The following is a 13,281-nucleotide window of genomic DNA, read 5'->3' as shown; positions in this document are numbered from 1 at the left end:
ATAGCCGGTTATCTTTTCATTATTGGGTGTGTCTCGTTTGGAAGGATGCGTCCTCCGGAGGTCGCATTTGTCGGCCGCATACGTCATTGAGGCTGTCTCGTTTCAGAAAAGTGAGTAGGACACTTCGAATGCTACCTTCTTTCATGGGAATTCAGAGGATGCATGAGGTGTATCCTTTGTGGGCACTCACAACCTACAATTCTTTGCTTCAACGGAAATGTCTAAAAAAATGACGCCAATTTGCCCGTAAATATGATGCTCAAACGCAAGTAATGTTAATTCCCAAGTGCTCGTGCTTGTTAAAGAGTGGCATGCTGTCATAGCAACCGTTACGTTCCGTTTCCATTCATCCTATGAAGGCCGTCTCGTTTATACTGCTATACTGCAGCCTTCAAAGGACGCGCCCTCTGGAGGACACATCCTTCCAAACGAGACACAGCCATTGACATTCAGGCTATTTTTCTCTTTATGTGCCTGCCCCTTCAAAAATCCACTTGTCCCGGACAAGCGTTAATGTCGAGCCCTGCTGAACTTCAAACCAAACTCTTTACCAGTTCAAAATTAAATGTACAACAAATCAGATTGAGAGGATAAAACAATTAATGAACAGACTGTTATCTACCTGATTTGCCTCTCTGGTATTGATTCTCGCTCTGTTGCTGATGCAGTCAATAGTATCCAGTGAGGTCAGGCGTCTATTATCGCCATGTTATGGTAATGCCGGTTTTAAGGGTTTAAAAACATACTGCAACAAAAACAAAATTTTATTTAAGATTATTTTTATTTTATGTTACTTTCAGAGCCATGAATTTTTATTTTATTTTAGTTTCAGTTTTTCCAATGATGTTATTATTATTTTTTATTTCAGTTTACAAAAATGTATCTTTTACAATTAGTTTTCATTTGCTATAATAACTTTGGACAGGTGCCAATATAACAAGATAATAAATGTTATTTACTTCACCTGTCAGTGGTTTTAATGTTGTGGCTGATCAGTGTGTGTGTGTGTGTGTGTGTGTGTTTATATATATATATATATATATATATACAAACTCAGCAAAAAAAGAAACGTCCCTTTTTCAGGACACTGTATTTTAAAGATAATTTTGTAAAAATCCAAATAACTTTACAGATCTTTATTGTAAAGGGTTTAATCAATGTTTTCCATGCTGATTTTATGAACCATAAACAATTAATGAACATGCAATTGTGGAACGGTCGTTAAGACACTAACAGCTTACAGACAGTAGACAATTAAGGTCACAGTTATAAAAACTTAGGACACTAAAAAGACCTTTCTACTGACTCTGAAAAACACCAAAAGAAAGATGTCCAGGGTCCCTGCTCATCTGTGTGAATGTGCCTTAGGCATGCTGTATAGAGGCATGAGGACTGCAGATGTGGCCAGGGCAATAAATTGCAATGTCCAGACATCACCGGCAACAACGTCGCCTGTGGGCACCAACCCACCTTCACTGGACTAGACAGGAATGGCTAAAAGTGCTCTTCACTGACGAGTTGCGGTTTTGTCTCACCAGAGGTGATGGTCAGACTTGCGTTGATCGTCGAAGGAATGCGCGTTACACCGAGGCCTGTACTCTGGAGCGGGATCGATTTGGATGTGGAGGGTCCGTCATGGTCTGGGGCGGTGTGTCACAGCATCATCGGACTGAGCTTGTTGTCATTGCAGGTAATCTCAACACTGTGCGTTACAGGGAAGACATCCTCCTCCCTCATGTGGTACCCTTCCTGCAGGCTCATCCTGACATGACAATGCCACCAGCCATACTGCTCGTTCTGTTCGTGATTTCCTGCAAGATAGAAATTTCAGTGTTCTGCCATGGCCAGAGAAGAGCCCCGATCTCAATCCCATTGAGCATGTCTGGGACCTGTTGAATCAGAGGGTGAGGGCTAGGGTCATTTCCCCCAGAAATGTCCGGGAACTTGCAAGTGCCTTGGTGGAAGAGTGGGGTAACATCTCACAGCAAGAACTGGCAAATCTGGTGCAGTCCATGAGGAGGAGATGAACTGCAGTACTTAATGCAGCTGATGGCCATATCAGATGCTGACTGTTACTTTTGATTTTGACACCTTTGTTCAGGGAAACATTATTCCATTTCTGTTCGCCACATGTCTGTGAAACTTGTTCAGTTTATGCCTTATTTGTTGAATCTTTTTATGTTCATACAAATATTGACACATGTTAAGTTTGCTGAAAATAAAAGCCGTTGAAAGTGAGAGGATGTTTCTTTTTTTGCTGAGTTTATATGGCAGCCAAATTTTGGAATAATGTACAGATTTTGCTGTTTCAAAGTGGCATTCAACTGATCACAATGTATAGATAGGACATTAATAATGTGAAAAATGTATATTATAATTTGGAAAAAAAATGTTCAGAACTTCTTCAAAGAGTTCTCATCAAAAAAATCCTCCACGTGCAGTAATGACAGCTTTGCTGTCAGTTTGCCCAGATTCTCACGTGACATTTCACCCCACACTTCCTGTAGCACTTGCCATAGATGTGGCTGTCTTGTCGGGCACTTCTCACGCACCTTACAGTCCACAAAAGCTCAATGGGGTTAAGATCCATAACATACTTTTCCAATTATCTGTTGTCCAATGTCCGTTTCTTTGCCCACTCTAACATTTCTTTTTGTTTTTCTGTTTCAAAAGTGTCTTTTTCTTTGCAATTCTTCCCATAAGGCCTGCACCCCTGAGTCTTCTCTTTACTGTTGTACGTGAAACTGGTGTTGAGCGGGTAGAATTTAATGAAGCTGTCAGCTGAGGACATGTGAGGCGTCTATTTCTCAAACTAGAGACTCTGATGTACTTATCCTCTTGTTTAGTTGTACATCTGGCCTTCCACATCTATTTCTGTCCTTGTTAGAGCCAGTTGTCCTTTGCCTTTGAAGACTGTAGTGTACACCTTTGTATGAAATCTTCAAGCATTCAAGCAATTTCAAGCATTGTATAGCCTTCATTCCTCAAAACAATGATTGACTGATGAATTTCTAGAGAAAGCTGCTTCTTTTTTGCCATTTTTGACCTAATATTGACCTTAAGACATGCAAGCCTATTGCATACAGTGGCAACTCAAAAACAAACACAAAGACAATGTTAAGCTTCATTTAACGAACCAAATAGCTTTCAAATGTGTTTGATATAATGGCAAGTGATTTTCTAGTACCAAATTAGCAATTTAGCATGATTACTCAAGGATGAGGTGTTGGAGTGATGGTTACTGGAAATGGGGCCTGTCTAGATTTGATCAAAAATATACGTTTTTTTCAAATAGTGATGGCACTGTTTTTGACATCAGTAATGTCCTGACTATACTTTGTGATCAGTTGAATGCCACTTTGGTGAATTAATGTACCAATTTCCTTCCGAAAAAGGCAAAATCTGTATATTATTCCAAACTTTTGGCTGCCAGTGTATATATATTTAAGGCATGATTTTCAATCACGTTATTCACATAAAACGCATAATGAGGATTTCATGACATTACAGACATTACAGCATCATTTTTCTTTTAGAGTATAATTCTATGTAAAGCTGATTTGAAACAAAGGTGTTGTGAAAAGCACTATATAAATAACAATTACTTGATTTGACATCAAAGCCTATCTGACATTTTTGACCTATTCCCAATGAATCCACGCATACAGTAGCTTTTAAAAGCTATTTTCATGAATTGCAGTTTTAATTTTATATATTGACAAACAGAAATGCTAAGATACTGATTGAGGGCATTCAAAGGGTTAATGTTTGATATCTATCCACCTTTTAATTCAGCTTTTGGGTGATTCTCACAAAACCTGTCAAGAAAATGTCCTGGTCATATTTACCCCAAATCAATAATATTAATAATAATAATAATAATCTTTTATATATATATATATATATATACACACACACACACACACACACACACACACACACACACACACACACACATGGACACTTAAGCACATTTTACCCCCATTTGTCATTACTGTAACACATTCAGAAATTTTACTATTAATATTCTCATTTTTCAATGAAGATTCTCATTACCGTAACAGTTTTTACTATAAATATGTTGTTTTACTATGATTTTCTATGTTAAAATTTACACTTTAATATATAATTTTTTCATGTTGTGGTAATGAGAATATCACAATGACCATCTTTTTTCACATTGCGAAAATGAAAATCGGGTGTAAAATGTGCAGAACTTTCATGAAAATAATGTCAAAATGTAAAAATTCTTTAGGGCCCTAACAATATGCTTTTTTTTTTTTTCTATATTCAAAATATAGTTTCAGCTTTCATTTGATTGTGGAATAAAATGTGAAGAGGACATTTTCTTGACAATTTTGTGACAATCGCTCTTTAAACTAAAGAATTGATTTTAGAGGTAGGTCGACAAACATCAAGCTGAATACATGCAGTTTAACCAATTGCACTATAAAAGAATGACTATACGTTAAGAATAATAAACATTCCCTTGCTACAGTATCTTAGTAACAGTAAAAATGAGTTAAGAATAATATAATGTAGAGCAAATCTGATAGGATAAATAAATAAATATAGTTTATAGTATTATGAAGTCTTGAACTGCGTCTTGATTAAGAGAAACTAACAATTTCAGATCTTCAGTGCATTGTTGAAATAAAACCTGATTCTCACAGGTAAGTAGTAGCTTTTCATTCAAACAGAATGAATCGAATGTCTTTTTTGAGCCAGTGTTGTTGTCCGTAGATTGAATTGAAGATATCTTCAGCAGATCTTTTGCCAATTTCATAGCACACTGTGCAATGACAGAAGGTATATACTTGTTAAACGTGTAGTCTGCCAAACTCAGTTCACAGACTTTGCAAGCCAACCAATTCAGCTTCTTTGCACTAGAATCCTGGTCTTCAGCAGCTCTGTGCTTATTCCATCTATTTCTATCCTGTGTAGTGACCAAGGGTCCACTAGGTTGATGACCAAGAAGGCCACGACTGGTGAAATAGTCCAGAAAGAAAGCTAGGGTAGGTGCAGCCAGTCTAAAATTGAGTCTAAGAAGAATAAGGCACTCAAGATTGCATAGTTGTTCCCTGGAAAAAGAGTTGCAGCAAAGTGAGAGGAGTTCTTTGATGCGAGGTGAACACACTTCAACCTGGAAAATAAAAAATACAAACGCACTCAGATTGACATAACAAGGCCCCAAACAGTATTTGGACACATAGGCCTTGCTTAATGTCTGAATGCCATTGCTTTAGCTAACAAAATATCAAACCAAGTGAAATCTGAGCCATTTTTGCAATGACTTCAGCAATGGGTGTCAATGGGATTTTTAGTGGATGTATGAAATCAGTTCCTCTTATGTTCACACAGGTGTCCTAGCAGAGTAACAACAGATCTAGTTCATCACAGTAATTATGGACATGTTCCACTAACACTTTTTTTCTCTCTTCTGTTTGACAACTAGAAAGTGTCTGGGTACATTTAGTCTCTTTTGTCATTTTGAACAGTATCTTTTAAAGTCCAAAACTGATTTTTGTGACACATTTAGCTTGAGATGTGTGCTTATGGTATCTTTCTTTAAAATAAACACTACTTGGTTTGATATTTTGTGATCTAGTACAACGACATTCATATTTTTAAGTGTGTTTTAATTGTTCAAATACTTCTAATGTACAGAAATTCACTGTCCATAGACCTGAGAGGTCCTAATACTAATTTTCCGGACACAGTTACCAGAAATTATTTGAAAGTTTTTTCATTTTTTTTTTAAAGATTATTACATATAATTACAATGAAACTGAATGAAATGTTACTGAGAAAGAGCTATTGCCTACTTGTTTTGTTGCGATCAGCAAAGATGTCACTCCCAGTAACTGGAAACAGTCTGCAGCTACTGAGGTTGTGATCAAAAAACGGTCCATGATATTAACAGCCAAACAGCATGATTCAAAGGATAGTTTGAGCTGTCTGTGTACAGCAATGAGCCAGCTGACCAGTCTGCTGCGAGCGTCTGCAGTGATCTGTAAGGATATTAAAGTTAATGTTAAAATGAATAGACAAAATAGCACCACCACCAACAACAATAATGGTGATGAGTGGGTCATTGTCAGGAAACTGTGCCATTTGTGGGTTTATCATTTCATTTGAAAAGGTTACTGCTGAACTTTACAGAAATCATATTTCCCCACCTCTTCCCTATGTTCAATGGGTAAATGCTTCACGCTGCATATGGATTAATTTGGAGTCATATGGATTACTTTTATGTTTCTTTCCTGTGATTTTTGGAGCTACAAATGTCTGATCACCATTCATTTGCATTGAAAGGACCTGCAGAGCCAAGATATTCTTCTAAAAATCTTCTTTTGTGTTCAGCAGTAGAAAGACAGTCGTACACATCTGGGATAGCATGAAGGGGAGTAAATGATGAGAGGATGTTCTTTTTTCGGTGAACTATCCTTTTAAATAAATAAGAGAGAAGTCCAAATTATTTTTTGTGGCAACCAACACTATGCTACAAAACGTTTTTCAAAAGTTAGTGTACTTGTTAACAAAGTCGCCAAAAATGTCAGTGAAGAGCATGCTTGTGATGAAAAGCGAGACAGCAGGTGTTTGAAGAAAACAGTAAAAAGGTAAATGGACCAATGACACGTCACTGGTCAATTTTGATGTCCAAACCCTTTATGGAGTAAAAATAAGGAAAATATTTATAAAAATTACATTTATTGAATCTATTAATCTCTGTTTATCAAATGATATGAACATGTAATGATGGTTTTACAAAGTTTAAGAATTATTAGACATTATAGTCACACAATGTCATACTGGATAACTGTTTGGACCTCATGGTGAAAAGCAAAAAAGCTACAAAAAGTGTTAAAAATCAAATAAAACCTAAAATCTCTGCCACAGGCATTATTGTATGAGTGTTGCCAACAATTTATTTAAATATTAAAAAGATATGACATCCAGTTGATTGTTATGCTTTGGAGCATTCTGTCCCAAAACTGGCAGTCAGCCAATGTCATCCGGATAACAAGCAATCTGGAACAATTTTATGGGGCATTTTATTTTGACACTTTTTCAGACAGGATGTTACACAGTCAGGAAAACCCTGAAGGACCCCCAAACAATGGCGAAAGGTTAGTAAGTCTCTCTTAAAATGGGTTTAATTTACCCTTTTCGCTTTTCATTTGGGATAACGCAAAAAAATAAATAAAAATAAAAAATAATAATATATATATATATATATATATATATATATATATATATATATATATATATACATATATATATATATATAATGTTAATTTTATGCAAATGTGTTTATTTAATATGAATTTACATACTTGGAAGTTGAAGGTCAAGGTTGCAGATTTCTTTAGGTAGCCAAAACAAATTCTTGATTAAGGTTCAAACTGGATTTTGTCATACCGGATAACAATTTTGTCATATCGGATAACAGTTATTTTCTGTTAGCCCGTAATGTCATCCGTTATCCCGGATGGCACGTTTAACATTATATTCTTTTTATACAGTTTTCAGCTTTATTTGTATAATTTCCATTCTTATTGTGATATTAACACATTATTATGAACATTGTTTAGTTAAATACTAACAAATTATATATTAATAATAGTATTTAATTATTCAATTATAATTCAGTGATTGTCCAACCTGTCATATTGGGGAATCTGCCCCTTTAAGAAAAGGCCATCCACTGTAGTGACATCACAATGCAGTTTTTTTTCTCTCTTCAGTGGTGGGAAATTCAACTGAGGTGAGAGAGTAGCTTACATTCCTACTGACATATTTTCCATAGGTTTTCTACCTGTCGGCATAAAATATGCCAGAAGTGATTAGAATAAAATTTTTGCAAAATATGTACGTTTAACTATACCAAATTCTCTTCAACAACCAGACTAGCTAGTTAGCTAGTCCCAGTTTGTTGTAAGCTAATATGCTAACTGAAGCTCAAAATGTGGACATATTGTACCCCCCTCCAAAAACAAAACTAGCGTATATTATTGCTGATTCATTGTTGGATCACATTTTATATTAAGTGTAGTGTCATTACACATTAATAAAGCCTTAATGAACATGAAATAACTTTTCTTCGGTTAATAAAGCATGTTAATAAGCATACTTCATACACAGCGCATTTAGTTATTTCTTGTTTAAACTTGTCAAAAGAGAATGCACCATATTCATAACATTTTTCATTTGCCTAGATGCTTAATATTTATATAATTATTCATCATTAACAGTTAATATTTATATGTACAGTTTTCACATTTTGATGATTTTTCTAGATGCCACTGTCAAAAAAAGAGAGAGCAGCAAGGTTTCTTTACAGCGTAGCCTAATTAATTTCCTTGAAAAAAACTATTTTCAGTGTGACTCCCTTTGCATAACATAAAAAATAATTATTTATGAACACCAATTATGTGTAAGTTGTGTAAAAATGACAATTCATGTGTAACAATTTCAGTCAGGCGGGATAACGCAGATTTTTTCCCTTAAAACGCATAATTTCATTTTATGGAGTTGAGAAAACAATAATAGTATGATGCCAAGTACTGTAAAATATTTTCAGACACATTGCAGCTTTAAAATATGGGTAAAGAACTTTAACAAGTAGGGTCACGTTTAAAGCAAACACATTATAATGAGAATAAAACATTTTGTGCAAGTTTTATTTTTCGAGCTCTAAATATTGGTTACTGCCTCACTTTATATATTCATGAAGTATTATTGATTAAAAAAGTTTTAATATGATAATATTTTGAAAATTCATTAACGTTATCCCATATGACATTTTGACTGTTGTCGTCACATGATTCTCAATTAAAACACTTACAATACATTGTTTGAAAGTAAGATTTTAGTAATAAGGCAATAACATCCTCATAAAGGCAAAAACTACTTTGATGTGCAGTTTTGAAAACCTTATTCGTCACTGGGCCACATATCACTTTTTATTGGGCGTCATTTCTAATCAAGCTGTAGTTTTGCCAAATTGCATAAAAAGTGTGAAAATATTATTTAATTTTGTGTATTTAGGATATATAAAATGTTTGCTATGAAATAGCCTCAGCAAGACAAACGAGTTGGTCAAATTGTAATTTCCACCTCAGAATTCTATTAAACAAAATGGAGAATTTGAGATGTGCTGGAAATGGCACTGTGGTGACTTTTTCATAACTTTCAGAAGGAAAACAATATAACAAAAATGACATAAATCTTCTCTGGTGCATACACTGTTGGACATTGTTAGTAAAAGAAATATCCCTATATACGCCTCCAATACAAATGGCATTGTTTCCTGAGCAAGACCGGGTTGCAGTAACACAAAGACTGTTTGACTGATGTATTCAAGGTGTGCATCATGGTCATCTCACCTGCGGTTGATTATCCAGACAGTTCTGCGCCAGAAACTGCTGCTCATTGTGTCTCTGAATGATGAAGCAGCACTCTTCATAATCGCACCCATCCCAGTCCAGTGTCAGTCTGATGCTTGAATCTCCTGTCCACTGTTTTACTGCCGGAGAACTCTGAAGGTCCTCTTCAAAGCCTGAGTCACTTAATGTAGACATCTCTGACGAATACAATTCTCTTCTCTATTAATTTCTCTTTTACTGCTCCAGATATGAGTTTGAACTGCTGGGAGTGATGCTGTACTCAAAGACCTGTCCCATATTATCAGCATCCTACCATTGTCTGTTTCATCGTAATGCTGAGGTCGTCAGGTGAAGCGGGATTTTTCCCGGGTGTTTTAGCGCGCATTGTATGGCGCAACAGAGCCCGCGTACACGCGTTACCATGACAACCGTCCTTCAGAAGGCGCAGGTGTCACTTTTGTGTTTATAGCACTGCACGGGCAAAACTCACAAATTATTATTATTATTTTTTTTCGCGCGGAAAGATATAAAATATAGTGAACTTGGAGTACAAAGGGGCTAAAGTCGTACCTTAAGGAAGATGTGCTTTATTTCTGGTCACAATTAAAGTTTATCAAGATTGAAAAAATACATGTATTTTTTTTTTATATTCATGGAGCAACATAACTTGTGTAAAAAGAAATAACTGAAGATTGTTTCGATTAAAGAAAAACACTTAGGGTAAAAGGTCCCCAGAAGGGTTATAGTAATATCGTGTAGATACAGGGATAGGTCAAAATTTATCAGCTTAGGAAAATAAATGAGACAGCAATATCCTTTTTTTTTTTTTTTTTTTTTTTTTAGTAATAAATTAAGATACTCCATATATTCACGTCAGAAAAGGGTTAACCATGTCCTGTTAATTTCACATTTGGCATTTCATAACATCAAGTACTCTATAAACAAATTAATCTCCATTGTGATTCAGTTAGTCAACATGAGCACATTTTGAATATTTTTCATAAATCTATTCACCCCACTTAAGAAAAACAATGTATTATATGGGAGGCCTTTAACCCCTGCAACAGGGGGGCTTTTTACCCTAAATATCTTTTCATGTATTGGACAGTTATAATAAAAATATTTTGGTTTAATCACCTTAAACAAAACTGAAATGACAAATAAGTATTTTGTCTTAAAATAAATGTGAATTTCAGGGATTTTTATGCCACATTTAAAAAAAACCCAAAAAAAACCCTCAAAACCAAACTTTAGACACGTGTATAGATGTATGCGGTGTATAGAGACAAACAGGTATTTATGAAAGTACTGTGGTGGTTCTTGTCGCTGTTTAGTGTTTTGGGAGAAAATAAATCAAGAGTGCCTTTAGCCCTGTTGTATTATGTGTTGTAAATTTTTATGTTTCATAAATTGTTTCGAGTTTCATATTCGTTTTACCTGTTATAAAACTCAGCAAAAAAAAAAAAAAAGAAAGTCCTCTCACTTTCAACTGCTTTTATTTTCAGCAAACTTAATGTGTGTAAATATTTGTATGAACATAAAAAGATTCAACAACTAAGACATAAACTGAACAAGTTTCACAGACATGTGACTAACAGAAATGGAATAATGTGTCCCTAAACAAAATCAAAAGTAACAGTCAGTATCTGGTATGGCCACCAGCTGCATTAAGTACTGCAGTGCATCTCCTCCTCATGGACTGCACCACATTTGCCAGTTCTTGCTGTGAGATGTTACCCCACTCTTCCACCAAGGCACATGCAAGTTCCCAGACATTTCTGGGGGGAATGGCCCTAGCCCTCACCCTCCGATCCAACAGGTCCCAGACGTGCTCAATGGGATTGAGATCCGGGCTCTTCGCTGGCCATGGCAGAACACTGACATTCCTGTCTTGCAGGAAATCATGCACAGAACGAGCAGTATGGCTGGTGGCATTGTCATGCTGGAGGGTCATTTCAGGATGAGCCTGCAGGAAGGGTACCACAGGAGGGAGGAGGATGTCTTCCCTGTAACGCTCAGTCTTGAGATTGCCTGCAATGACAACAAGTTCAGTCCGATGATGCTGTGACACACCGCCCCAGACCATGACGGACCCTCTACCTCCAAATCGATCCCGCTCCAGAGTACAGGCCTCGGTATAACACTCATTCCTTCGACAATAAACGCGTGTCCGACCATCACCCCTGGTGAGACAAAACAGTGACTCGTCAGTGAAGAGCACTTTTTGCCAGTCCTGTCTGGTCCAGCGAAGGTGGATTTGTGCCCATAGGTGACGCTGTTGCCGGTGATGTCTGGTAAGGACCTGCCTTACAACAGGCTTACAAGCCCTCAGTCCAGCCACTCTCAGCCTATTGCGGACAGTCTGAGCACTGATGGAGGGATTGTGCGTTCCTGGTGTAACTCGGGCAGTTGTTGCCATCCTGTACCTGTCCCGCAGGTGTGATATTCGGATGTATCGATCCTGTGCAGGCGTTGTTACACATGTTCTGCCACTGCGAGGATGATCAGCTGTCCTTCCTCTCTCCCTGTAGATATTGCAATTTATTGCCCTGATCACATCTGCAGTCATGCCTCCATGCAGCATGTTCATGCAGATGAGCAGGGACCCTAGAAGGCTAGTTTAAATGTGATCATTTTAGTCCTTGAAATTGGCCTACTTTTGCACAGCGTTCAAGTTCATGAAAAAAAATTTGGCTTGCTTCTAAAAAAATAAAACCTTCAAACTAGGTATACGTCTCTATTGGATAAAACTTTCCTTTTTGGAACATGGTAAAAAATAAATGCTTGCAAAACAGCTTTCTGAATGCACAGCTGCAGTTGTTCAAAAAGTCAGAGAGTCCCGGCCCCAACTCACGCAATTGGTTAAGTGTTGGGGCAGGTCTACGCGGGCCACTATAAAAAACACAGGACTTTTTTAAAGTGCCAGTTTTTAGTTTTTGGGAAAATTAAAGGTGTTGCAAGCAAATTTTTCATGGAAAGATATGCAAACAATTTTACTACTCCTTGAAAGAATAAATGTCCTGATATATTTCCCTGGCCCCTGTGACAGCTCTAGACTTTGTAAACAGCAAACTAAAATGCACTTTTTGCATGTCAATCATTTTACACGTTATCGGAGTCTTGTAGTTGCAGCGAATTATTGAAACTTATTGCCATTATCAGTTGAGGGTGCCATTTTGCTGCTGTTGTTTTTAACAAACGTTTCTGCATGATGTCGGTCTCAATAAAGCTCATTTGTCATCTTTGGAGTTCAGGGTTTTGGAAAAAAGGGGCCTGGCTAATCCAGTGGCTCAGTTTGTGGAAAACTTAAATCACTTACAGCACCTTTAACCTATGAATGGCTTACTTATAGTTGTCTCTGCATATTAAGATGGGATAGAAGTATTTTAACACACACACACACACACACACACACACACACACACACACACACACACACACACACACAAAAAAGAAGTTACATACTTCAGCTTTAAGAAATAATGACCATTTACAGCATCTAAATACCAGGCACTGTATTAGAAACACTATGGTCCTAATAAAGTGCCAGATGTGGTCTTCTGCTGTTGTAGCCCATCTGCCTCAAAGTTTGAGGTGTTGTGCATTCTGAGATGCTATTCTGCTCTCTGCAATTGTATAGAGTGGTTTTCTGGATTACCGTAGCCTTTCTGTCAGCTCAAACCAGTCTGGCCATTCTCCCTTGACCTCACATCAACAAGACATTTCCATCCACAGAACTGCTACGCACTGGATGTTTTTGGCACCATTCTGAGTAAACTCTAGAGACTTTTGTGTGTGAAAATCCCAGGAGATCAGCAGTTACAGAAGTACTCAAACCAGCCCATCTGATTCCAACAATCATGCCACAGTCCAAATCACTGAGATCACACCC

The 13,281-nt window shown here is 36.9% G+C and overlaps 1 protein-coding gene across 1 annotated transcript; it reads right to left on the bottom strand.

Moving 5' to 3' along the window:
• Positions 1 to 4,576: 4,576 nt before the first annotated feature.
• LOC127420838 (cyclin-O protein B-like) lies at positions 4,577 to 9,584 on the bottom strand. The gene is made up of 3 exons (XM_051663403.1): positions 9,390 to 9,584; positions 5,826 to 6,011; positions 4,577 to 5,143 (listed from the first exon to the last, which is right to left on the bottom strand). Exons 1-3 carry the CDS (start codon positions 9,582 to 9,584, stop codon positions 4,577 to 4,579), a joined length of 948 nt encoding a protein of 315 aa, XP_051519363.1.
• Between the last annotated feature and the right edge of the window lie 3,697 nt (positions 9,585 to 13,281).

The sequence above is a fragment of the Myxocyprinus asiaticus genome, chromosome 3 (genome assembly GCF_019703515.2).
Source record: "Myxocyprinus asiaticus isolate MX2 ecotype Aquarium Trade chromosome 3, UBuf_Myxa_2, whole genome shotgun sequence".
Taxonomy (NCBI): Eukaryota; Metazoa; Chordata; class Actinopteri; order Cypriniformes; family Catostomidae; genus Myxocyprinus; species Myxocyprinus asiaticus.
The sequence above is the reverse complement of the archived record's forward strand: the minus strand, read 5'-3'. Positions and strand labels throughout refer to the sequence as shown.